Source organism: Psittacula echo (genome assembly GCF_963264785.1).
Source record: "Psittacula echo genome assembly, chromosome: 14".
Taxonomy (NCBI): Eukaryota; Metazoa; Chordata; class Aves; order Psittaciformes; family Psittacidae; genus Psittacula; species Psittacula echo.
Window position 1 is genome coordinate 10,441,225 of NC_137750.1, and position 25,510 is coordinate 10,466,734.

At 48.8% G+C, this 25,510-nt stretch overlaps 1 protein-coding gene across 1 annotated transcript in view; it reads left to right on the forward strand.

Annotated features, from left to right (window-relative positions):
* Window positions 1-25,510, forward strand: part of UBE2O (ubiquitin conjugating enzyme E2 O) — a 66,109-nt gene that overhangs the window by 14,406 nt on the left and 26,193 nt on the right. Inside the window, exon 2 of the mRNA XM_080629071.1 lies at window positions 20,109-20,168. Within this exon, the coding sequence (XP_080485197.1) occupies window positions 20,109-20,168 (60 nt within the window). The remainder of the gene's footprint in view (window positions 1-20,108; window positions 20,169-25,510) is intronic.

The window sequence follows — 25,510 nt, forward strand, 5'->3', positions numbered from 1 at the left end:
AGGTGTTCTGCAAGAGGAAAACTGCAGTTTGTCTTGATGCATTCAAGCCTGGAGTGTTACTTGAACTTTGTGGAGAGGTCTCTGATTGGTGCATGTGAAAGAAGAGAAGTAGGATTCAATTGCAGATCTCACTTGCCATTATCATGATGGCTTTCTGAGATGAAGAACTCTGCCCATCATCAGGTCCTCTTGAAAGGAGAGCAGCAGCTTCTTTTTAAACTTCATTTTCTTTTAAAGCTGCTGTATCAAAATCATCTTTGCTAGATGAAACAGAGCTGGGACTTTTGAATTACAGGCTTTGATTTTGAAGCCCATTTCTGATCTTTGGGCTGTTCCTGTTCAAAAAGCATGTGATGCTTCAAAGCTTTAACACTGAGGTGCTTGGAGGCTTCAGGTGGCTGGGTGGAGAACGTGACTGGAGGGTGTCTATTGCAGTTACCATTACTGCTGAATCTCCAACACCCAGAGCCTGTGGAAGCTATCTCTGTGTTTGTGACTGTTAAGGATGCTTAGTGCTGGTCCCTATGGGTGGTGTAGCTGTGGCAGTGTAATCCTGAAAAGGTTCTGGAACATGGCTGTGGCCGAAGACTCGAGCACTGATGGGCAAGCACGTACCACACCACCACATCAGTGTTTAATAATCCCCATTTTTGTGTTACCATCTCAGTTTGCTGAGCAGACTGAAATCTAGGAAGAACTCTGAATTTGGGGCTGAAACAACATGTATGCTTTGTGCATGGGAGAAGGAAGCGTGGTAAGAATAGAGGTGGAGGCTCCATCCTGAGGGCTCAGGAATTGGGGTGATAAGAGTTGGAGTTCCCTTAAAATCATCTCGCCCAAAAAGGTGGCGTTTGCCTCTTGGGTTGGAAATGGAGATTTATGGAAGGAGAACTGCACACAAATCATCAGTGCGAGCCCTGCAGGCAAGGGATGGCTTCAGAGGTGACTTCTGTTTCTGCTGGGACTCTGCCACAAAGGGTTTGCGTTACTGCTGATCAGGTACCCAGAAGGGGAGACCCTTCTTTTTATCTTTCTAGCTTAAATGTAAGTGGTGGCTTAGGTTACCCTACAAATCTGGGGTTAAACTTTGCTTCTAAAAGAGGTGCTCCGCTGTGGGCTCTTCCTATCTTGAGGTAATTGTGAAGAGTAACCTCATCTTGGTCTGAACATTGACAGAAGTAGAGAGATGAGCTGAGTGGCCCTTGAGGATGTCATACTACAGGCTCCACAAACCCTTCTGTATGGCTTTTCAGTGAGGTTGGTTGTTTCTTGTTGTGTAGAGGATTCAACCCTCATAGGTTGAAGCCTTTGGAGAATCTGCTTGTCTTGCCTCCCCCAGTGGCTTTGGCCCCCAGGCCAGGAGGAGTTAATGGTGGTGTACTCCCAGGTGAAGCCTCACTGGTTGAGATTTGAAAAGAAAACACTTAAAAATGGTGAGAGAAATGACAATTCAGCCAAGGGCTGTGTGAGGAGAGGGAGGAGGATGAGCAGACTTCACATCTTCATCCCTTGCCATGACTGTTATGCTCTGGTAGAGCTCAGTGTGTGCACTTGCACACAGCTGAGTCTGGGATCCTTGGTTCATTTCCTCAAGTCTGGCACACAGGATGGAGCAGTTTGAGAGAGGATGTGATGCTGAACCTCAGGACCCTGAGAGGTGCTGGTGCTGCAGTGGGGGGAATAGGATGTGGCAGCAGCAGTGCTGGTGGTGGGTCCTGCCGCAGCATTAGGCTCTGTCTGCCCTGCGGTAGGTCCCCAGCGTCTGGACATGGTCTGGCTGCTGCCTTAGTGCAGACAAGGCCTTTGTCACCGACATCCCCCAGCCTGTGTGTCAGTAGAGCTGCACTTGGGAAGGAAAGGAGTTTATACCCTAACAAAGGAGAGGGCGTTCTTGCTTCTCTCCAGTTGGAGGGAACTTTAAGCCTGATGTCTCCTCAGTTCTGTTTGGGATGATGTGAACAAAAGGGGGAAAATGGAGGGATTTCTTTTCGTCTGTGGCTTTCTTACCACGCCCCTGGTGATCTCATAGCTGCTTAAATCTCAGCCCTAGCGCAGTGCAACATAATCCTTGTCATTTGGTGACAGCTTATTGTATGCACGTTCTCTGTGCGCCTCCTCATCTGAACTGCTTCATATACCAAAGCAGGAGGCATTTTTATTGCTTCAGTGTTGGTGAGCTTTGCAGTGTTGGGTGTATCCTTTTCTGCATCCTGCATCAACAAAGCTAACAGCCTTTGGAGGGATCGGGGATCTTTATTGCTGGTGGTAATAGAGAGGGCACAAAAATGATGTGAGTCAGCTTGTAGAAACTGCAGGGGGGTTAAACAGCTAAAATAGACACAGGATTGCAGAAGGGTAAATCTGAAATGCTTCATCCTGATGGGGAGAGCACATTGACCTAATGAATGTTTTCCAAAGGCTGTGGCAGTGAGATGTGTTATTCTGTCACTGCTTTTCTGTTCCTGCTTGGTTCCTGTCACAGCCCTGATGCCCTCGGAGGGAGCTGTTGTCCCTGAAGCTGGATGCTCTGTGTCTGTGTCCCTGGTGTGCCAGGGGAAAGCCCTCAAGGAAGGGCCTGCCTCCCTGATATTGTTGCCCAAGAGCAGTTCTGCACAGAACCCTTCTCTGTTGAGCCTTTGAGGGTTCCTTTCTGATTTGGGGGTTTTCTTAGGGTGGGTTTGGGGGTGTGCGTTTTGGGTTGGTGTTTTTGCTGTAGGAGTAGAGGAGAGGTTGCATCTTGGAACCTCTTTGAGTTTCCCAGAACTTTGGGGTAATAAGGGTCAAGTGTAATCCTCACATGTGAGGTCCTGCTTCCTCTTTGTGTTTTAATGCAGCCGGTGAGTCTGGTTGTCTCTGTGCTCTCGTTACCAGTGGCTCATGGGCTCCTTTCTTTGGAGACAAGAGGTAAGGTTGGTGACTGCCCCAAAGACTGCTGGTTTCACCTCCCTCCTCAAACCTGATCTTGGCTTCAGTTTCAGCAGGGGACAACCCCTTGCACAACAAGGTAAAGCATCCGGTCAGGGCCATTGTGTGTGCAGGCTCTGTGTTCATCCATCCCAGGGGTCTCTGGAGCAGAGGGTGCTGGCCAGATCAGGCTGCAGGTACTGTTGCCTTCCTTGAACGTGATGGCTGTCCTACCACTCTCTCCTGGGGCTTCTGTAGCTGTGTGTTATCTGAAGAGATGTGAGGGTGCTCCATCCATCCCTGCTGAACCCTGAAAGACTGCTGGAGCTGATTAAAGAGGCACATTCCCTCTGCAGATTGGCCTCCTCCGAGCACGGGAATGTAGGTCATGGTTAAGTATATAAAATGCAAAAAAGACTCTATTGTAATGGCAGCATTTCTCCCAGATAATCCGGTGAGGTCCTCACACCAATAGCTAACCTGTTCTTCCGTACATGCTATTTAATATGACTCATTAAGCAAACCTAATTAAGTAGCAGCTTCAGCCCTACTAAATGCCATGGCACAAGTGATTCCTAAGGCTTTAGGAATCCTGACCTGTGCATCCTCCTGTCTGCTGGGCTTTCTCCATACAAATCTGTATTCTCAGCCTTCAGTGCCCAAGGCCATGGCAAAGGAAGGAAGCAGCAAGGTGTGGGACACTGTTAAGTACCTGATAGGATAAAGGGAATTTTGCATACATAGCTGGCTGAGCCAGGCACCTAGGTCCAGGGTAATGAGGAATGAATCCAGGCAGATGAATTAAGTGGGATGGAAGCTGGCTCTCTGTGGAGAAGGGGGTGCTCTGTGTTCACTGGGTGGTGGTGTAACATGCAGGAGATCTCCTAAAGCACACTTGAGAAGTGGTGTATCTAAAAAGAAATCCCTCAAAGCCGATCAATGCCCGTTGGGGATGAGTCTGAGGCTCACCTGATGCAGATGTTCCCAGCTGAAGACCTTTCACTACAGGATTCTGTCACTTTAGGTGCTTTCTGATGGTTTTTAGCTTGTGGTAAGAGCATAGCCAGTCATATTCATAGCAAAAGTATCCTTTTTGCTGCTTTCTCTGTATACTCAACATACTTTTTAATCTTGACAGTATCTTGAGTATGTACTGGAGTAGCTGCAGTGTACACCTTCAAATGGAGAAGTACCATGTTCTTGGCTTACTATTGCCCACTTATTTAACAGTGCACTTGCTTTTGCATAGTTACCATGTACGAGCAGTAGCTGCATTTCAGTGGCTGGTAACACAGTGCTTTCACATATGCACAGCCTGCAAAGTTGGCGAATCTTAATTCAGGTACAAAAATCACTGTTGTGAGCCTAGGAGCATCCTGTGCCTGGTCTGACTTGACTTGAGTTGCTGGAGGTTGCGCATTCCACTTGGGAACCTGCCCAATCTGAGGAGTACACAATGGCAATAATGAGCAGGGGCAGCTTTAAGGAAGATCCCAAGTTGTCTAATGAGGAATGACCATCTAATGCAGCCTGAGGCTTTGCAACCCATGGACCTTCTCAGAACACGCCTGGGGCTCAGCATCCTGGGGCAGTTCTGCTTATGGACGTGCTAATGCTCTTCAGTTCATGCCACGTGGCTTTTCAGTGACTGAAATCTGCTGTCCAGTTGCTGCCTTCCACAGTCACCAGCCTCCTGTCTCCTGCCTCCCCATGGCATTTTGGCAGTGCTGGTTGGAGGCAGAGTTCTGTTAACCTCCATTTTAGGGGAAGCAGGGAGGAGAAGGCTGAGCGCTGCTCTGGCTGTCAGGGGAGCAGAGCTCTCTAAATCATCTTGTGAGGGTGCTTTACAGTGTTTGCAAACCTATAACTGTGTTTATGGCTCAATGTTTCACCAGGGCTGTGATGGGCTGAAATCCCGCTATTATAACTGAAGTCATTAAAGCAGAGAACATGTTCTGGATATGGCACATAACAAAGAGCCTGGTATTAAAGCAAAATATGCACTTACCTACTGTATATATGCATCGCAATCTATCCTCAAAAAAAGGTTATTTTAGGAAGCACACATCAAGTGAATTACAGTTCCGGGAAATATGGGCTCCCTGTCAAGGGTAACTGGCTGGGTTTAAGACGAGGCTATTGATTAGTTGTTCACCAGACTGTTTGTATGCTTTGGTGCAAAGATATCCAGATGCACAAAGCACACATTTGGAGTCGTGGCACTGTAGGGACAGGGATCAGTGGCTTTGTACTTGATTAGCTGCATCAGTTGTCCTTAGTGGTTTTCCTTCTTGGTTAAGGTATTCCCAAGAGGCTGTTAGCACAGGTACAATGCAACACCCAGTGTCACATCTGTGCTAAGGGATCTAGTGCCTTTCTGCTGTGAAAGGCAAATGCTTTGTTTTAATGGGGAAAGAAAAAGCCTCACTGACAGCCATGTGTCTGTTTGGAGCAGAACTGCTGACTTGAGGCAAACGAGCTCGTACTGCTTTCTGCTCATGCTCTCTAGAATGAGCACTTACTCCTCTACGGGCATCCTCAGCCGAGCTACTTACATCCAGTCAGGTTATACCTGAGAGAGTCCATGGTGGCAGTGAAGATGCTCAGAGACGAAAGACCTCAGCTCATCTCAGGCCTTGGGCTGAGCTAGCAGCTCTGGGGGGGGGGGGGGGGGGGGGGGGGGGGGCAAGGTTAGGGGGGACCAAATGCACTTTATACCTGTGCAGTATTTGTCATGTGAAAAGGAGGAGATTGTCTCCACCCCTCGTGTTTGTTCTGTCTGTCAGCATCCCAGGGAAGCCAAGACCTTGTGCCCAACCAGTGTGTCAGAGTCCCATTGTAGGGACCCTTTCCTGACCAGTCCTGCTGGACTGGGGGCAATTCCACTGATCAGGGAATCGCAAGGGGACCCCTCAGTGGCTCTTCCCACTTTGTGATCCACTGGCAGGATCACCTCCTTCAAAACAGTCTTAAATCCCAGTTAGGAAAATTCTGAGACTTTAGTCCTTGACATTTCTAGGAAGACAGTGAGCTCTGGGGTGAGTTTGGTAACACCCGATCTTCCCTTGCCTGTAAGAGGTGACCTTTTAGAGTTGTTAGTGAAGGGGCAGTTCCAGGTTTAGAATGGGGTACATCCGGCTGTATTGCTCCTCTGGTTTCAATGCCATTGATACAAGTATTTACTTATAGCTCAGTGACTTGTGTGAGCCATCTATATATGTGCTTTTTGTTGCCAAGGAAGGGAAAGGAAGAGAAAAGAAGATTCCCAGAGCTATAATGCTGGAATTACTGTCACATCAGATGTGCTGCTGAATAACTGAATGGATACCTGTGAAGTGACATGGAGAGGAGAGCAGTGTTTGGATGCAGATGCTGGATGTTCTGCTGGGCAAATACGGTGTTGTTTTAGGTTGCTGGCACAGATCTGGAGAGCTTATGATAGATGATTTAGGTGTCAGCCTAGAAAACACCTGAAGGCAAAAGGATGTAGTAGTGTCGTGTGATCACATTGATGGGGTTTAAATACAATGTTGAAAGCTTTGTGCTCTGGCTGAGATGGTAGGGAAGGAAAAGTCAGTCCACTGGACTTACCTGTGCAAGGGAGTGAAACCGGGCTTTGCTCTGGGTTTATCAAGACAGACTCTGAAGGCGTTTGACATTTCTGTGTCCATATTGCATCATTGCTGTCACCAGCCCTGGTGAGATTGTCTCAGAGTTATTATAAGGAGCTACAGGTTGGTGGGTTTTGTGTTATAGGATGTAGGAGGCAGTGGATTAAACCTGCTCAGGCTGAGGATGTTTCAGTCTTCCCCAGCCATTCCACAAGTGGCAAATTCACCCCTTGAGTAAACAGGCATGTTCCAGTGCAGTGCTTGCAGAAATTCAGTCCTTAAATAACTGGGTTTTGTAGCCTGCTGTATGGATTCAGTAGGGACTGTTGCTGCTTTTTGTAGTGCCCAATACAGCATTTATGTAGGAGGGGGGATAATTGAAACCCTGTCAGTGAATAGAAAATGCAGCTGAGGTTTTTTGGGCAATGATGCAATTGTGCTGCATTGTCCCAGTAGCATTCACACACTTCTGCAGTGTGAGCTGGGGGAGTGGCTTTGCTGTTTGTCTGGAGTGAATGCTCTCATGGGGTACCTACACTGCACTGAATGTGAGGTGGGCTGTCTGTAGCGTTCCAGAGGTTGCTTGAACTGGTTGTAAAGGCTTTGATTACGCTCTCTGAAACCAATACCTGACTTAGGTGGTTCAGGAGGCATGTTATTTAACAGAAGGCTTTCACAGAACGCGTGCTGTGTCTTGCAGCTAGGCACTGTACCTCTTAAACCAGCTCCTGCCTTGGCTCTGTGCAAGGAGGGACTGGAGAGATGACCCTAAAACTGCCCTGGCTGGTCCTGACAAGGAGACAGTGATGATATTGGTGTCCTTGTGAGCTAAATCTGTTTCCCTTGAGTGCTCTTAATCACCAACCATGGAAACTGCCCCCATCTCCAGCCTGAGCATCCCATATTTCTCAGCTCAGTTAGCAGGTTTACCCAGGTCCTCATCTGCTTCATGAACTTCACTGCTCTGCCTCTTCTCCTTGGGCTTCAGCCAGCCTGTCTGTCCATGCAGCATTCCGTATGTAGCAGAGCACTAAGGCACTGCAGCGTGTTTGGGGAGTGTGTTCTGCCTGTGAGACCAGCCAGGACCCTTTCTCCAGGGGGATGCTCTGGTTCAGAGCAGGCAGGACACTCAGGAGCTACGAGAGATCAGTCAGCTCCATGCCCTCGCTGCCCAGGACTGACTTGGCACTGTGGCATGACACAGCATTTGCTGTGCTTTCAGCTCCAGCTATTTATAAATGGCTTTTCAGTGGTATTTTGTCTCCTCTAGGAGACTCTGTACTTGATAAAAGAATTCTGCCTAAGTTTGTTAGATTTGCTACAGTTCCTACACCTCAAGGAGTATTTCGGCTCCATGGCAGGGCTCTGTCTCTGGGTCTAAACATGGTTGAATGCAAGGGAGTTGTTCCTTAAGGTACGTCTGGAGTCAAGGCCCTAAAGTGATTTTGCCCTGCAGGCTGGACTTGCACTGGGTCTTATGTGCAAGCCAAAACTGCCACGCTAGGGATTTAAGGCTAATCTCTTCCCTCTCTCCTAGGAGAGAAGAGTGCAGCCACTGTGGAACATTGCTGTCTGCAGAGAAGGGGCTGCTGTGAGGGTGGTAGAGGAGGCTCTGGGCTGTACCACACTAACCAGCCTGTGTCAGCCTCCCCCTGTTCGGGTGTTGCATGGCTGACATCCTATCAAAGAGCTCTGGCTGTGTCCAGAATCTTAAGCAGCTTTATAAATAGTGTTGCTTAAACTGCCTGTGTGTGCAGAGACTGTGAACGACTGGGGGAGACCAAAATATTATTGCTTCAAGTTGTGAACCAGTCCAAAAACTGGAGCAAGGGAGAGTAGAAACCTTGGTTATCATCCCCTGCAATGCAAAGCACACATCTGGGGGGGCTGGCTGTTAGAGAGGCAGCACTGCTGGAGATTGCAGGCTGTGACACTCAGAAAACATGAATATATGAATCTTCTTAAAGCATCTTAAACCATTCTTTGTCTCTTATTTGCCTGCTGCCTTAAAGCTGCTTGCAGGTTATGCTGTCTCTGAATAACTGTGAACAATTAGAAGCTAATTTAAATGGCTGGTTTGTATTTGCAGCAGCAGCACATGAGCTAACCAGCTGGAGAGCAGACACAGTGATTCTCTGTTGAGATGTCTCCTTCTTGTGTTCCCTGGTGGGTTTGGCAAGGTGGATGTTTGCTGTGGGCTATTAGGAGTTCCTCCCGCACACACTGACCTGATTGCAAGGGGAGAGAGGATGCTTCATTCCCTAGCACACGCTTACCACCAACCCAGCAGAGACCAGCTTTGGCTCAGCAGATGAGCTCTTGCTGGTTTGCTCCAGGAATACTTTTCATGGATCCACTCTTTATTCCTGCTCCCAAAGATGTAGGAAGGTGGGTGCACTGTGCCTCGGGAGGGAGTTGGTCAGCAGTAGTTACACAGGTCCCCTTGTAGCATCCTGTTTAGCCTCTGGAAAGGCAGATGGAGGTTCAAGCAGCCCCACTGCTTCCTCCAGGCCTGGCAGTGTGCTGCAGATGCGACTCAGAGTGGTGAGTGACTAATCTCCACACTACTGATGGTGTCCAGATGGCAACTGCAGCATGGTCCAGCAAGCTGGAAAACCCTGCTGCATTGTAATGCCATCTCCCTCCCAGGGCAACAGCCTGAGGAATCCTTTTGCTTCAGGTAAAGAAAAGAGCTACTGGACAGATCCTTCTTGCCCACAAGGAAGAGCACAGCTTAACTGGCCATGGGTTGTTCGGAATCCCAGGGATCTGCGCTGGTGGCTAAAACGAGCTTCTGTTCTGTCCTTGTCCCACTGGTTGGTGTTAGCATCCAGGTGAGCTTTTTAGGGGAGTCTCTTCTAGTAGGCAAATGCATCTCACTTAGACCTTGTCTAATGTCTAAGGTACTGCAAAAAAGCCCAGCACACCCCTGCTTCCCCCCTGGATGGTGACGTGTTCACCGAGGTTTGCAGGTCCTGCTTAAGCTGCGCCTGGGTGTCCTTAGAGATGATGTGCTCCTCACGGCTGCTTTCTGCTGGCTCTGCCCCGGCTTTCCTGAGGGAGTGCTGAGACAGCCTGTCTGCGACAAGTGTTGCCTGATGTAGATATAGGCAAAATGTTGTCTCCTTTCCTGCTTACTGCTTCCAACCAGCTTCTCCTGTGTCTGTAACCACGGGCTGGTGTATTTTCAGGTAACAGTGCCATCTGGTGCTAGAGCACTGCTCTTACCAAGCTGCTCTCACATTCTTAGGCAGAGGTAGTGGGACTGTATTGCTTTTAATCAGCCATCTTACTCTGAAAAAACGGGAGGAGGGGAGTCCTGTGATTATCTGCTTTTGGGACACTAAAAGGGGAGATGCTTTAGGCCTGGCTTGCCTTTCCTGTTAAGGAACTGATTTTCCTGGAACTGCTACACCCACAAGACTGGGTACACAAAGCAAGAGTATACAATGCACCGAGAAGGAGGATCATAGCTTTTACTATGAACTGCTGCTGAGAAGAAAAATCCAATGTTTGCATTAAATCTTGTCACTGGGGACATCTTTGAAAGATTCCCTGTAGGAGTCTGAGTGGCTTCCTGCTGGAATGACTGCTGAGTAAGTCATAGACTGGTTTGGGCTGGAAAGGACCTTAAGATCATCCAGTTCCAACCCCTGCCACGGGCAGGGACCCCTTCCACTGGAGCAGCTTGCTCCAAGCCCCTGTGTCCAACCTGGCCTTGAACACTGCCAGGGATGGGGCAGCCACAGCTTCTCTGGGCACCCTGTGCCAGTGCCTCAGCACCCTCACAGGGAAGAGCTTCTGCCTAAGAGCTCATCTCAATGTCCCTTCTTTGTGTTTTTGCACATTAGGGTTTGCTTTGCATTCCCAAATGTAGAACCTGTTGATTGATTGATGTAAGTACATGAGATGTAAGCCTGTTAGAACAAGTAGAGCAGCACTTGATGACAAGATTGGACACAGTCAGACTTCTCTGTAACTCTTCCTAGTGGCACTGAAGCTTATTCATGCCTGTTGAGTCTAGAACAGTGTCTCTGGTGAGCAGGCTGCTGAGGTCCTCATCCTTCCAGCCAGAGCTGGCACTTGAGGTACCAGGTTGTCTTTGCTGCTTTGCCCCTTCTTCAGGCATGTAACCCAGGCTGATGTGCAAGTGGGTTCCCTGTTGCTGCATCCCTTTTGTGATGAGTGGTGGTGCTCAGAATGTGAGACTGAAGGTGCTGAGAAGCCAAGTTGATGGTTATAGGTGGGATTTGCCTCCAAGTGAGGGAAAGAACAAGGTGGATTTATGCAGCTCTCCTTGTTCTGCTTCCAGTATCCTCCTCTCACAACTGCATTGCTGCCTCTGCTGGGAAATGATCCTAAACCTACTTTTTCTTCCTTCAGATAATAACCCAGTAACCTTCCTGTTGGCTTGTCTTCCTTCCTGTGAATCACTGCCTTGTACCTTGTCTTCATTTGCAGACCGGTGTGTTCACCAGGCCAGGCAATGTGGCTTGTGGTGTTTCCCAAACCAGCATGCAACTTTGCAGAGCTACAGAAGAGATTTGTTGCCAGTGTAACAAATAATACTTGGCAGCTTTGGACAAGGCAAATCCAAGTGAAAGATTTACTTTTGCTAAGCAAAAGACTCACATTGAAGCCAGATTCCTGTGCTCCGAAGCACAGCATTTGCCCATTATAATTAATCTTGAATTTTTGTTGTATGCAGTGATTTGTTCTGACTCTTTAGCCAAATTCCACTTCTTGGAAAAAGAAAGTGGAGCCTTTCAAGATCTTTCTGCCAGAAGGTTCAAAGGTGGTATTTCGGGATAGGGGGAAGATGCTGCAGCAGCACGTGGCTGTGAGTGAAGGACTGGAAGGAACTGCGCTGTGGTACTTTAAAGGATGGAGAGGTACTGTGCCACCAAGGAACTTTACTGCCCAAAAATAATGGGAGGGGTAAAAAATCCCAGCAGGTATGGTGCTCAGAAGTGCAAACAGGGGCAAGAGTAGCTGCAAATCACTGCAGGTAGGTGTACAGAAAGGAGAGGCTCAGGAAGCTTCAACTCAAAGCTGAAGTTGGAAGGAACTCAGCTGAGTGGCACAACTTCAGGTCTCTGTGTCTCCATAATGAGAGGCAACAACAACTTAGAGCTGTGGGTCCCAGGGACGGACGGCAGTGTTGGGAGGTTATAAGAAGGAATGACACAGCGGGATTTTGAAGCTGGCTGTGTCACAAACCTTCACTGCTAGCAGTGCTGAAAGGGAGCAGGGATGTGCAGCCGGAGATCGGATTCCTGCGTTTCAGGCTGCCTGATCTCCTGTGGGTGCTGGGAAGGTTTCCCTCCTCTGCTGTAAACAATTGGTGTGTAATTTGATCAAGATTCTTGTTCCCTTAGTAAAGGCGCTTTGAAACTGTTGTAGGCATTCAGCTGGTAAATTTAGAGCAGTGTGTGATGGCCTGAGGATGGAAGCTGCTGTATTCATCCCTACCAGCAATGAGATCATCGAGTCATGGAATGGTTTGGGTTGGAAGGGACTGTTGAATCACAGAATGGTTTGGGTTGGAAGGGTCCTTAAAGATCATCCAGTTCTAAATCCTGTGCCGTGGAGGGGGGTTCATTACCAGATCTTCATGAGCTCTTTAGGAAATCCTACTTTAGGCCATGCCTTTTTTTTTCCTGACAAGGTGTTGCATCCACACTCTACCATCAAACTCACAGCAGTTTGCAGGCACCAGGCACTGCTAGGGGTAGGCTTAGTGGTGAATCTGAACTGTGCGCTGCTGGCTGTGCATGTGCTGAATGGTGGCTGATTGACAGATTTAGGGCTGTTGGGTGCATGAACAAAAGAATGGGAATAGGTTAGCAGCTGGCTGCCTGCAGGTAGTGCTGCATGTGATGCCAAGTGGCTTGATTTCATCTTGGATCTGTGCTTTCCTTTAAGCTGTTCATTTGAGTTTTGGGGAGCCTTTTAGCATCTCCCTGCCTCCCTCTGCTCTGTCCTTCCTGCAGCCGAAGGAAGGGTGTTTGGCCCTGCCCACAGCAGCCTCATGAGCAAGCTTTTGGACTCTTGCACTAAATACAGGAAACAGAGATGCCGCTCACTGCCCTTCCCGTGCTTTGACCAATCCAAATGGGGAGCTGGTGGTTCCTGAGTCACTCAAGGGATTTTTGAGTTAAATACAGGCCATGTTGAACTTGTTGGTAACTTTAGATATTTTCTCCTTTAGTAATTCTGAGTGCTTTGAGATGACGTGAGGTCATGTTATGAAAAGGCAGAATGATGTTAAAAAGCAAAGTGGCTAAAACCCAAAATGCATCTAAAGGCATTGGTTATGTGGCAGAGAGGACCACGTTCTGTTGTAGGGTGCTGGGAGCCACACGCCACTGACATCTACTACTTGATCAGGCAGTTCAGACTGTCCCAAATGGGGGTATTTCTTCTGTAAGTAGAGCGGGAGTCTCCACTACCTCCTGTCTCACTTTCTGTCTGCAGGAGCTACGCACGACATATGTTTGCTATGTGGGAGTAGCCAGGAGCCATCACAAGCATGACTTGTGTGCTAATCAGTGCAGAAGACTTATTCTTACAGTTCTGCAGCTGCATCCCTCAAAGGTTGCTTTGAAAACCTTCTGTGTTGTGCAGCTCTTCTGGGTAGTAGAATTCCAGTTCTCAGGAGTTTAGGTTTCTAGTAGCCTGTTTTCTACCCATCTTCCTTCCCATAAAACCCAATGTGGCTGGAAACCTCCAGTTGTTAGAAGTGAAGCAAATCTGAGCTTCCATGGAATTCTCAACTCCTGCTGCTTCATCCCCTCTCCTCCTGCTTTGCTTTTCAGACAGTGTGCAATGCAATATGATCAATGTAGCGCAAGTCTTGCAAGGGAAGTGAACTCTCCACGTGGAACATGTTTTCCCCAAGAGTAGTATGTGATGCCACGGGTAATGTGTTGCTACTGAAATGATATTTAAAATATCTTGGCTTCGGATCTTCCGGGTCTTTGAATTTCTGAACCTTTTGTCGTCTTAATTCTGTGTGTAAGCAGGCTATATTTGGGAGCTCCCGTGCTATTTTAGATGTTTCGTTTGGGTTGAAATAAATGCAGTTTTTGTTGAGATGATTGCTGCACTGCTGTGTTAGCTGAAGTGGATTTGGGGGTGTGAGCAGGCCTTAGAGCTAAAAACAGCACAGTGCCGGGGGACACTGACTTGGGTTGGCTGCTACCATCTCCCTCCTGTCCCACCTCCATGCACGCAACCCCATGGCCACCCCTGCACCAGGGCTGAGCTGCTCTGTGTTATGGTGGCCACAGCCTCATTTTGTTTTCTCCTAGTGCATGGTGCTGGAGCTGCTGGTGGCCAGAAGCTGCTGCTCGTTGTAAGGAAGCTGTCCCTTAACCTCAGGGCCCTGCGGTGGTCCCGGTGCCCAATCAGTGCTGTCTGGTGTAGCTTTTGAATCACAGCTTCCCCATTGGAGAAAGCACCTCCCTACTTTCAGGTTCAGAAGCCAGCTGTGGAAACAGGGTGCACAATGTCCTGCTTCACATGGGCTTCAGGGCATTCAGAAGATGTGTGAGGAGCCTATCTGCCAGCTGAATGAAGCCAAGTTGTATTTTGTCACAGCATCAGGCACTTGGATTTAGCTTTATCTGTTTATGGAGCATCCTCTGAGTGTATCCTGGGGTCTGGAGAGCTTTGTGTGCCCTATATCCTGTTGCTGCAGCAGACTGCATTCCCTATGGTTTGCTCTTCACCTGGAGTTTTCCTTTTCCCTCTGAGTGTTGCTACTGCAGGTTTCCATGGCATCTTCAAAGCCAACACATAGGTGCCTGTCCCTTCAAAACAAAATGTGGTGATTGTAGGACACTGTCCGCTGGAATGGGTGACCTGGAGGGATATCCCATGGACCTTGATATGTGGCACACTAAGATTCTGTTAAATTTGAACAGCAATCAGACCTGGTTCATCTCTCCTCATCACAACATTTGTCCATTGGCACAGAATGGTTTAAATGAGATCAGTTACACAAGGTGTGTGAGGAAAGTGCTGGGGGACCATGTGAGATGGAGGAGCAGCCCAGAATGAAGAGCAGGGGCAGGTCTGTGCAGGTCAGAGCCTGACTTCCCTGCCCTCCAGGTGATGACCACCAAGTACTTGCTTAACTCAAATGGCAGGGCTTCCATAATGGATAGCTTACTTCCAACTCTTAGTGGGATCAGCATCTCGGCCATCATAGAGTTTCATCTCTAGCATTGTGATTCCCTCCATTTCCTTGCAGTGTCTTGTTATTCCCATTTCTATAAGCAGTTACCAAGGGAGGGTAGGTGGGTGTTGCTTTTTCTCCTCCATCCTTATGTGCTTATTCCCAGAGCTCTTGTTTTGGAGGATAAAATCTGGGATGCGTCTGGAATAGAAACTGATGTTCTCACCACAGCGACTGTGTTGGAGGTAGAGGCTATGGGATGGCTCTGGCACCCATGAGCGAATGTTACTCTTTGTTGATCAGACATTGCAGTTACATAGACTCCCAGGATGATTTAGGTTGGAATAGACCTGCAAGATCATTGAGTCCAGCCCAGCACTGCTGACATCACCCTAAGTGCCACAGCTACATGTCTGTTAAACCCCTCCAGGGACGGTGCCTGCAGCCCTGCCCTGGGCAGCCTGTTCCAATGCCTGAGCACCCTTTGGGGCAGGAATTGTTCCTCAGCTCCATCTAAACCTGCCCTGGTGCAGCTTGAGGCCGGTTCCTCTTGTCCCATCCCTTGTTCCTTGGGAGCAGAGCCCAGCCCCTCCTGGCTCCATCCTCCTCTCAGGCACTTGTAGGGAGCGATCAGGTCCCCCCTGAGCCTTCTCCAGACTGAACCCCCCAGGTCCCTCAGTCGCTCCTCATCAAACTCATGCTCCACACACATGAGACAGCACTGACTGAGTGTGAACTTCAACAGTTGAAGCTGGTATTGGCAAGCTTTGTACTGGATCAGGTGTCACCTCCCACAGCCAGGACACACTCCGCATCACTGGGTGGCTGAGCAGAGGTGTGCTTGTAAAGCCGGGGTTGATCCAGGTGAAAGATGTGCTCCCATTGCCCGTAGGAGTTGAAGATCAAGGAGCAGTGATCTGAAGTTCAGCCTTGGGCAGTGGTGAGTCACAGTGACACAGTCTCCTGTCCTTCCTGGTGACCAAGCATAGCTTGAGCCTGACAGAGTAGTCAGCTCCTCCGAAAGGGAGCCCTAGCAAAAGGCGTGTGTTGGTGTGTTTGAGCCTGAGCAACCAGTGTCTGCCTGTGGCTGCATTCAGCATTTAGAACTGTGGATCCCATCTGTGATTTAGCTTGTCCTCAGCTTCTGTTCTGGGGCTGTTCAGAGTAGGGGATGGTTTGTTCATACTCATCTCCTGTTGGCCACGTTGCCCACTTGGAGTGAAGTGTGATTATAACAAAGCAAAATCCTATTTGTAGGCAGAATTCCCTTGTTTTTTTCTCCTAAAGTAAAGTATCAAGACTCCTGCCCCAAGCAGAAACAAGGCCATATGGGAACAGGGAAGGAAGAGATGTGCAGGCAGCGAGTGGGTGCATGTTGTCTTTTCCCCTTTGTAGTTCAAGGAGAGGGATGACACTGGTGGCTGCAGCCTGTGTAGAGGTGTTTCTGTCCACTGTTGGGTACCACTGATGTTACAAGCCAGCCCAACCACCTGATTAGTGAATTTAAGCTCTGCTTTTAACTATGCAGATAGTACCCAGGGATTTATGCCACTACTGCGTGCTTCCAGTACTGGTTTTGTTTGGATGCACACTAACCAGGGCTGCTTGTCCCTATGTCAGTCTCAGCAACTCCTGTGTTAGCTGTCACTAAACTTCAGAAGTAATTGCTGCTTATTTACCTGCCACAGCACTTGGCAATGGTGGCAAGTCCAAATCATCAAAAGAAATTGCTCTGGGTTTGATCTCTTGTCAGAAGGTAGTTTTGGAGAGGAAAATTGGGCTTATGTGTCTCCCATTTGCTTTATGGAGCTGAGAGGTTAAATCCAAAGAGTTAGAGTTCAGCGCAGCCCTGCCCAAGGATGCCTACACCTACCTGCTGAGCTGCTTGCTAAAGTGAGGATCCAGTTATTGTCACAGACATAGCTCCCAACCTCTGCACAAAGATGCTTCAAATGAACAGTTGCTTTCTGATAAAAGGGTAGACAAATGGTTTGAAGCAATGAGATGCCAATTCTTAATGAGCTAGTGCTCAGTAACTAGGCTGAAATCCCGGGCTGCTTTGTATTGGAAGGGACCTTAAAGCTCCTCCAGTTCCAACCCCTGCCACGGGCAGGGACACCTTCCACTGGAGCAGCTTGCTCCAAGCCCCTGTGTCCAACCTGGCCTTGAACACTGCCAGGGATGGGGCAGCCACAGCTTCTCTGGGCACCCTGTGCCAGCGCCTCAGCACCCTCACAGGGAAGAGCTTCTGCCTAAGAGCTCATCTCAGTCTCCCCTCTGGCAGGTTCAAGCCATTCCCCTTGTCCTGTCCCTACAGGCCCGTGTCCCAAGCCCCTCTCCAGGTTTCCTGCAGCCCCTTTAGGTACCGGAGCTGTGCTAAGGTCTCCCTTTAAGGAGCCTTCTCCTCTTCAGGCTGACCCAGCCCAGCTCTCAGCCTGTCTGTTCTTCTTTCCTTGTACATCCAGCTTCAGGTAAGAGCCATGATGTTGCCTTATTTCATTTGAGGCGTGCGGACTCAGCTGGGAAGGGGACTTTACTCCTGTTGATGCTTGTTCTTACGCAGAAATCAAATACTTCTGTACCCCTCCTGCTGCATGTGGTACAAGAGCATCTTCAGATGTATTGAAGTATCAGATGTCTCTAGATTGCAGCTGGTGCCTTTTGGCTGGTAAGTCTACTGTAGAGCTTAGGTATTGATTCCATGCTGGGCACCAAGAGAACATCTGAATAGGGGAGGAAACAAATGGGTGCCAGAGCTCTTTTGCAGTCAGTGTACTCACCAGTGTAACAGAGTCCAGGTGAGTGCATCTCGGGTGTCCCTCTTTACCTGGGTAAAATGAGTGTTCACTGATAAATGTCCTTGGTTTGCCTTATTTAACCTACAGGAATGTAGGTTTATTCCTCATGCCTTGTGTTTGAGGTGTTCGGAGGGTGTGGAGCCCAGTGTGGCTCACAGGAGTGCAGGACTAGCTGAGGGCGTTGCTGGGAACCTGGTATTTATCATTCTTGGGGCTATTATCAAGATGCATGGTTAGACCATCAAACTCATGTTAACATTGCCTTTCATAGGGGTAAATATAGCAACTGAGCTGTAAGTACCTATTTTAAAAGACCTCAGTATTGAGTTCTCTCACTGCTGAGTGAGGAGGCTGACCTGCTGCTGATGATCACATCACTCTGGGTATGACAGGCAAGAGGAGGAATGACTGAAGTGTCATTCTGGCTTCCTCTGGTCGGGGTTCTTCTGGCATTTCACAGTCTTTCGTGTGATGACAGACCTGCCGAGTATTTATTGTTGACGCTGGCATCCTGCCTCCTATGTGGCTTGCTTATCCTGGCAACTTGAGGCAGGTGGGTCTGGCACATGAAGCTGAAAATAGTGGTGCTGCCTTTAAAAATAGTGATCTGAATGTAGGTGAGATGTAGGCCCCCTGCAGAGGAAGCATTGTGCCTTGCTTTGGGAAGGGTTTGTGTGGTTATATCCTTCAGGAAGGATCACAGAATGGGGATGCTGCTCATTTACAACTGGAGTTGGCTGGTGCACAAGTATCACCGCTGTCAGGTAGCATCGGATCACCTTGACAGGCTGGGTTCTTCAGGTACTGTTTAATACAGAGCAGAACGGTATGGCTCAGTGGTATGTTGAAACATAACACATCAATTTAAACACCATGTGTCAGAGATTAAATTGCCCTAATGCATGTTGAAGTGAAAGTATCATTATACACTCGGAGCTCTGCAGGAAGAGAACTTCAGTTCAAATACCCAAACTGCTGCTTGAGCTCGAGTCCTTCCTGGAATGTGAATGTTCTGGTTCTGGATGGTAAGAGGCTATCTATACCGTGCTTATTTTAACAAACAAGTTTAGAAAGCTCTATAAAAATTGATGTGCTCTATATACCCTGGTGGGATGTGAGAGGCAATGAAAACGCTTCCAAAGTCTGGAAATGGGCTGTGGGCTTCAGGTTTCCCACTCTGGTGAAGTTCTGACTGCAGAAGCTGGGTCTAAAAGCCTGGCTGGCTGGCTCCCTTCCTGTCTTACTGAAATATACCATCAAGAAGGCCATAAATACTCAGGTACTTTGGGTTGATTCCGGATCTTGTCCTTGAATTATAGATTTATGTCTAATTTAGTAAAGCAGGCTGGGAGCCAGGGCATGGGTTAGGATGAAACGCTGACAAAGCACAGTAGATTTTAGGCTGGAATCCACAAGAAAAAGCAATGAACGCAGCAGCAGTGGAAAGGTGGATGCTGAAGGTGAGATGTGGAAGAGGCTCTGTCCCTGACACTGCACTCCCAATGTGTAATGAGTGTGTCTGCAGATACGCTCTTGACCACTGAAATGCAGACGGAACTTCTCCCTTCTCCTATTCAGCAGAAGGACATCTCAGCTCAGTTGCTGTGAGGCTGAGCAAGCCTGAAACTGGAGTTGCGGCCTCTCTGTTGGTATGCTCAGGGCATTACTCCTTGTGTAGCATTTTGGTGTTAGTGTATTCAATGGCAATGGCGTGTTGTAGTTTTGAGCTGGTTGATGACACTTGATGGTCTGCAGGTACCCTTGAGGTCACTGAAGCAGCTTGATGAAGGACCACTGTTGGAAGGCTACCATTTAGTTAACTGAATCACTGAAGATTGAACAAGTGATACCTCCCCTTACCAGTAATGACTCCTGGTGCGCCAGCTGTGCATGAACAAATGCAGAACGTGTAATGATGGTCCAGTCACCTCTTGTTGCCAGCTCTAACTCTTTGCCAGCAAGTACTTTAGCAGGAGTACAAGCAGTGCTTTGGCTTTTTCCATGTTCTTACCACCATTTTGTGTTACCTGCATGGACCTGGGGGCTACTGAGTGTTGCTGCACTTACTTGCCTTTTTTCCCCAAGGCAAGTGCTTGCTGCAGTGAATTCAACGCCAATTCCCCTGCTAGCTAAGACTCCTCACCATATAGTACCTTGCTTCAAATGTAGCTGGCCAAACATATCCACAGATATTTGGAGGTATCTTGTGTGCGAGAAGAGACACAGGACTGAGGTGTGATGTGCTGCTTCCTGTGTCATCTTACTTCTCTGGTACGTAGACTGGGTGTGGGTATGAAAGGATGTGTGGTGCAGATGGAGGAAGAGGAGAGGGAGGTTTGAAGTGATGAGCGAGTCAGGATGTCTGCATCCTTTTTGATACATCTGCTGATTTAGAGCACGGTCATGGACAGAGCGCCTGGTTGCTGTGGTTTGGATCTGGCAACTGGATTTCATGCATGTGCCAAGGGGGTTAACTCTGTATGGAAGTGCCTCAGCATCCTCTGCGGAAAACCCTCTGTCTGGAGGATTGGGATATTGTGCATTGTATTTGTCATGTTATTTCTAAGTATCATCTGGGGTCACTAAATTCAGTCTCTCTCTGTTTCCCCTTAGCTGAAGCTTGAAGATCGCTCTGTGGTCCCTCGAGATGTGGTCAGACACATGAGCTCCAGTGTAAGTGCTTTTTTCTTTGTCCTGTTTTGATTGTGATACTGCTGCATAGATTTCCAAGGCTTGCCAAATTGCCCGAGTGGAACTGAACAGGAATGCTTTGAGCATGTTCTATTTTTAGTGTGTTTGATAGACCTAGCTGCATCCTTTGAAAATGAAATGCTGATAAGGCTGCCTCTCTGCTGTTGCATATCTGCAAAGGGCTCCTGAGCAAGCAAGCCTGGTAATGAGACAAGAAGCTCATTTATCCTTCCATCCTTTAAGTATTAAGTCAGTCCGTGCTGGGATGAGGAGCATGGATCTCTCCTGGACCTGACGGGGGGGCTGAAGCAGAGGCAGATCACATCATCACTGCTTTGCTTGCCTTTTGGTGTGCTGCGGTAGAGAATTTGGAGGGAATGTTTTCAGGAAGACCTCTCAACCTGCAATGAGCACCATCCTGTCCAGCATCTCCTGGACAGACCTCAAATCCCAACACTGCTAAAGCATCGGACACAAACTGACACAAAGCAAGCAGCCTCTACTCCTTACCTGTACTCTTTCTGCACACTATTTTGAGTCCTACTCGTTCTGTTGTAGCTGTGCTTAGCAGAGATGTGTGGATTTGGGTTTTGTGTTCAGTCTGGATCATCAGCTGAGTTGTGATCTCTTGAGGGGCTTAGCTGGGCTGGCAGTTTCTTACTGTAGCTCACATCTAACCTGTAACCCCAAGCCATATGGCTTGCCATGTGCCTGCATCTTCTCTTGACTTGCTTCCAGCAACGTGGCTACCAAGGCTGTGATGAAGCAGGCAGCTGGCCACTGGCTGCTGCAGTTGCACCACATGGTGCCCAGCCTGGTGCAGGGATGGGGAAGGCCATTCTCTGACCTGGGTGTTTTGAGGTTTTAAATAAAACCTTTTTTTATCAATTAAAAAGGAGACCCACCCCTTTTTTACCACCAAATGTTCTGAAGAGAAGGGAGGAGGAACTTGAAGGGTAATTTGAAAACTGCTGAAACAAAGCATTTCCTTAAGAAATTGCATTGGTTTTGAAATGGAAATTTAGAGTCAATGGATCTTATTAAAGCTGCAGCTTGATGAAAGCACTTTAATCCCCAATAATGAACAGCAAATTGAAACATCAGCTCTTCACACCACTGTACCTGGCACAGCTGGACTCTGTAGTGTACCCTCCTCACGCAGAGGGGTGCTCTGAGTGCTACCTCTCAACTCTCTGTTCTCTAATGCCGCTTACAGACATTTTAAGCTTTGAGGACAGCAAATTGTTCTCCTCTTGGCAAACACAGATGTGCTGCTTTTGTTTGCAATTTCCATACTCATCTGAGCAGAACTTGGCTTCTGTGGCTTGCTGCACGTGTGTCAGCAGATAAATTACCCAGCAGTTGTTTTGCACGCTCCTTTATTGTCTGTTTGCATGTTTAAACACTGGCTTTTGCTTGACCATTTGTACTGGTGGCTGACAACTTCGTTTTCTTTAATTGAAAGGGTATAACTCAAGTTATTCCCTCTATTCAAAAGCATGGCAAGCCTGAAGATGACTTATATTTCACCTTCCCCTCAAGCGTGTTTTAAATGTCAGTGGTAAACGAAACAAACCCCTTCTATCCCAAAGAAAGCCTTCGCTGTTAAGCAGAATAGAAATGGAAAATAGAAGGTCTGCAGGTGTCAGCGTGCCAAGTGCAGGATGTGGGATGGCTGCCCTGCACCAGTTGGCCTGGCAAATGCACAGGGTGGAACTTATTCTGTATTCACCACACACTCTTAGGGCTTGTTTTTAACCTTGAGCGGGAAGGACTCAATCCTCTGTTCCTCAAGAGAAGAGCTGACTCAAATTCATGTGCTTTGTATTGAGCACTGAGTGTGGGGAAAGGCTGCTTCAGGGGTAATGCAGAAAGTGAGATCATTCTCTCTGGATGCAGTTGGGCCTCTGAGTCTAATCCAGCTGGATGAGAAGTGCTGGAGGTGGCAGAGTTCATTTTTCCAGGTGATAGGCTCATTTGAGGAAAGAGTATATAGAATCATAGAATAGCTGGGGTTGGAAAGGACCTTAAGATCATCCAGTTCCAACCCACCTGCCATGGGCAGGGGCACCCCACACTAAACCATATCACCCAAGGCCTCATCCAACCTGGCCTTGAACACCGCCAAGGATGGAGCATTCACAACCTCCCTGGGCAACCCATTCCAGTGCCTCACCACCCTCTCAGTAAAGAATTTCTTCCTTAGATCCAATCTAAACTTCCCCTGTTTAAGTTTGACCCTGTTACCCCTTGTCCTGTCACTACAGTCCCTGATGAAGAGTCCCTCCCCAGCATCCTTATAGGCCCCCTTCAGACACTGGAAGCTGCTCTGAGGTCTCCACGCAGCTTCTCTTCTCCAGGCTGAACAGCCCCAACTTTCTCAGCCTGTCTTCATACAGGAGGTGCTCCAGCCCCTGATCATCCTCGTGGCCTCCTCTGGACTTGTTCCAACAGTTCTGTGTCCTTTTTATGTTGAGGACACCAGAACTGCACACAATGCTCCAAGTGAGGTCTCATGAGAGCAGAGTAGAGGGGCAGGATCACCTCCTTCGACCTGCTGGTCACGCTCCTCTTGATGCAGCCCAGGATACGGTTGCTTTCTATTCTGCGAGCGCACACTGCAGCCGGCTCATGTTCATTTTCTCATCGACCAACACCCCCAAGTCCTTCTCTGCAGGGCTGCTCTGAATCTCTTCTCTGCCCAACCTGTAGCTGTGCCTGCGATTGCTCTGACCGAGGTGTAGGACCTTGCACTTGGCATGGTTAAACTTCATCAGGTTGGCATCAGCCCACCTCACAAGCGTGTCGAGGTCCCTCTGGATGGCATCCCTTCCCTCCGGCGTATCAACCGAACCACACAGCTTGGTGTCATCGGCAAACTTGCTGAGGGCGCACTCAATCCCACTGTCCATGTCACCAACAAAGATGTTGAACAAGACCAGTCCCAACACCGATCCCTGAGGGACACCACTCGTTACCGGTCTCCAGCCGGACATGGAGCCATTGACCACAACCCTTTATGTGCGGCCATCCAGCCAGTTCTTTATCCACCAAGTGGTCCACCCATCAAATTGATGTCTCTCCAATTTAGAGACAAGGATGTCGTGTGGGACAGTGTCGAACGCTTTGCACAAATCCAGGTAGATGACGTCAACTGCTCTGCCCCTGTCCCTCAGTTTCGTAGCCCCATCATAGAAGGCCACCAAATTGGTCAGGCAGGAGTTCCCCTTAGTGAACCCATGCTGGCTGTCACCAACCACCTCCTTGTTTTTCATGTGCCTTAGCATGCCTTCCAGGAGAATCTGCTCCAAGAGTTTGCCAGGCACAGAGGTGAGACTGACTGGTCTGTAATCTGGATTGTGCTGCTTCAGGGGGTGCTGGGCTATGCTGGCCCTTTTAAATAAAAGAATAAGAGGTTGTTATAAAGACCTCCTTTTTAGAAAAGAGAGTGATGAAGGAAAGAGTAGAATGATGGGAGGTAGAAGATGCAGGATTGAAGCCTGTTATTGCTAAGCCACTGTTCTTTCAGGTTGGAGTTTGCTGCTCTGCCTCAAAGCCTTGTCTCTGGTGAGGAAGGAAGAGGAAGAGTCTTCTCCATTTGCTGCTTAAATATTCAGTATCTCCAGTGTGGTGCATGCTGTCAGGGAGCCAGAAGCAGCAGGAAGGAAGTCTAGGGAGTGCACTTGATTCTGGTTTAAGTGGGACTTGAACCCATCAACTCTTCTTCAGATCAGTCCCTTCCCTTTTCCAGTTCTGTTGTTGGGGTTGATGGACATTGATTTTTTTTTTTTGGATCAGAACTGTGAAATGTCAGCTCCTTCCATCCTTTAATGGGAGCATCTAATGAACAGGCTGGGCCAGCTGTGCTGGAGCAGGCTGCTGGGGAGCCTGCCCTGGAAGACAGGAGACATGGTGGTGACTTCTCGCTCTGGGACTGCATTGCTGAGCTGCTGTAATGGGAATGATTCAGCAGAAGCCCTCAGCTGCGGATCTGCCTCCCGTCGCAGGCTGTGATGCTTCATGTGACAGGGAAGTAAATAAACTCCCAACAAACACAGGTTCAGTGGCAGGTGAGGGAGGAGAGCTGTGACTCAGCAGCTCCCAGCATTGATCTCTGCTTTCCTAACCACAGCCAGGGCTCTCTGCTCACTCAAGTGCCGCTGGATGATGAAGCAAGATGAACTAAGCCCATGGCTAATAGCACCCGACTGTGTTAGATGGGGGGCTGGCTTGTAGGGTGATGCAGGCACCTTCTGCATCTGGAAGCTGTCACTGAAGTATAGGCAGAGGGTGCTGGTGTCACCCCAGTCCTGGGTTTATCACTTTCAGTGTCAATAAAAGAGGGGGTTTAGGCCCAGAGACAAGATGATGCACAGGAACCTCAGGTGTTGGATTGCTTCATGTCTCAAAGCTGCTGTCATGTTGGCTCCTGATAAAGGGAAAAAGAACTCTGAAATCCTCAGCATGGAGCAAGGAATTTTGTTGCTTGAGGGGTTTTTTGGTTTGGACTATTAAGCAACCTAAACCACAGGGCCTGAACTGCAGGGCATGGGCAGAGGATGGACGGGGCATGCTTGATTCAACTTCGTGTGCAGGGGAAGCAGGGTGGTGGCTGTGCTGTAGCCTGCAGGAGCTGTGGGCTTGTGGAGCAGGTGCCACTTCTGAGCTGGCCTGGCTCATCCTGCAGCTCCAATCCTGCTGGCAGCGGTTGTTGTGGATCTGGGGGAGTTCTGGCAACTCCTTTTCAGGTGAGAGATACAGAGCAGCTCTGCTGGGCTCTACCCTGGCAGCCTGTGTGGGCTGTGAGCTGCTGTCTGCCATGGCGGAGCTCCCATCGCTTCCCGGCCTTTCTAGACAGAAATGGGAATGATACATGGACCAGATGGAGGGAATGGTCCCAAGTGCTTCAGGCTCTGCCAGGCCTCCTGGCCGTGCTGGCACAGCTTTGCATGGGCAATGCATGGGGCAGGACCCACTCCTCGTCATCACTGCCTTAGGAGCCAGGAGGCTGCAGAGCTCAGCTTTAATGGGATGTGAGGAAGGAAGGCTTGCAACAGGCAGGTGGAAAGCCAGCCAGCCAAATGGGCTGAGCAATCTGTCCAGGAATTATCCTGGACTGCGGGTGTCTGTAAGGGTGTCTTTGCTCTTAACTACCAGTTCCCAAGATGGGGCTGGATGTGGTGAGCACCAGCAAGCTGCCGAAGTCCCAAAAGGACTGCCTTGGGGCTCAGAGTGAAAGCCTTGAATAAGTATTTAATGTAACAAAAGAGCAGCATGTTTAGAAGTGGGACTGAGCAAACAAATCCACTTCTCACAGGGTTTAA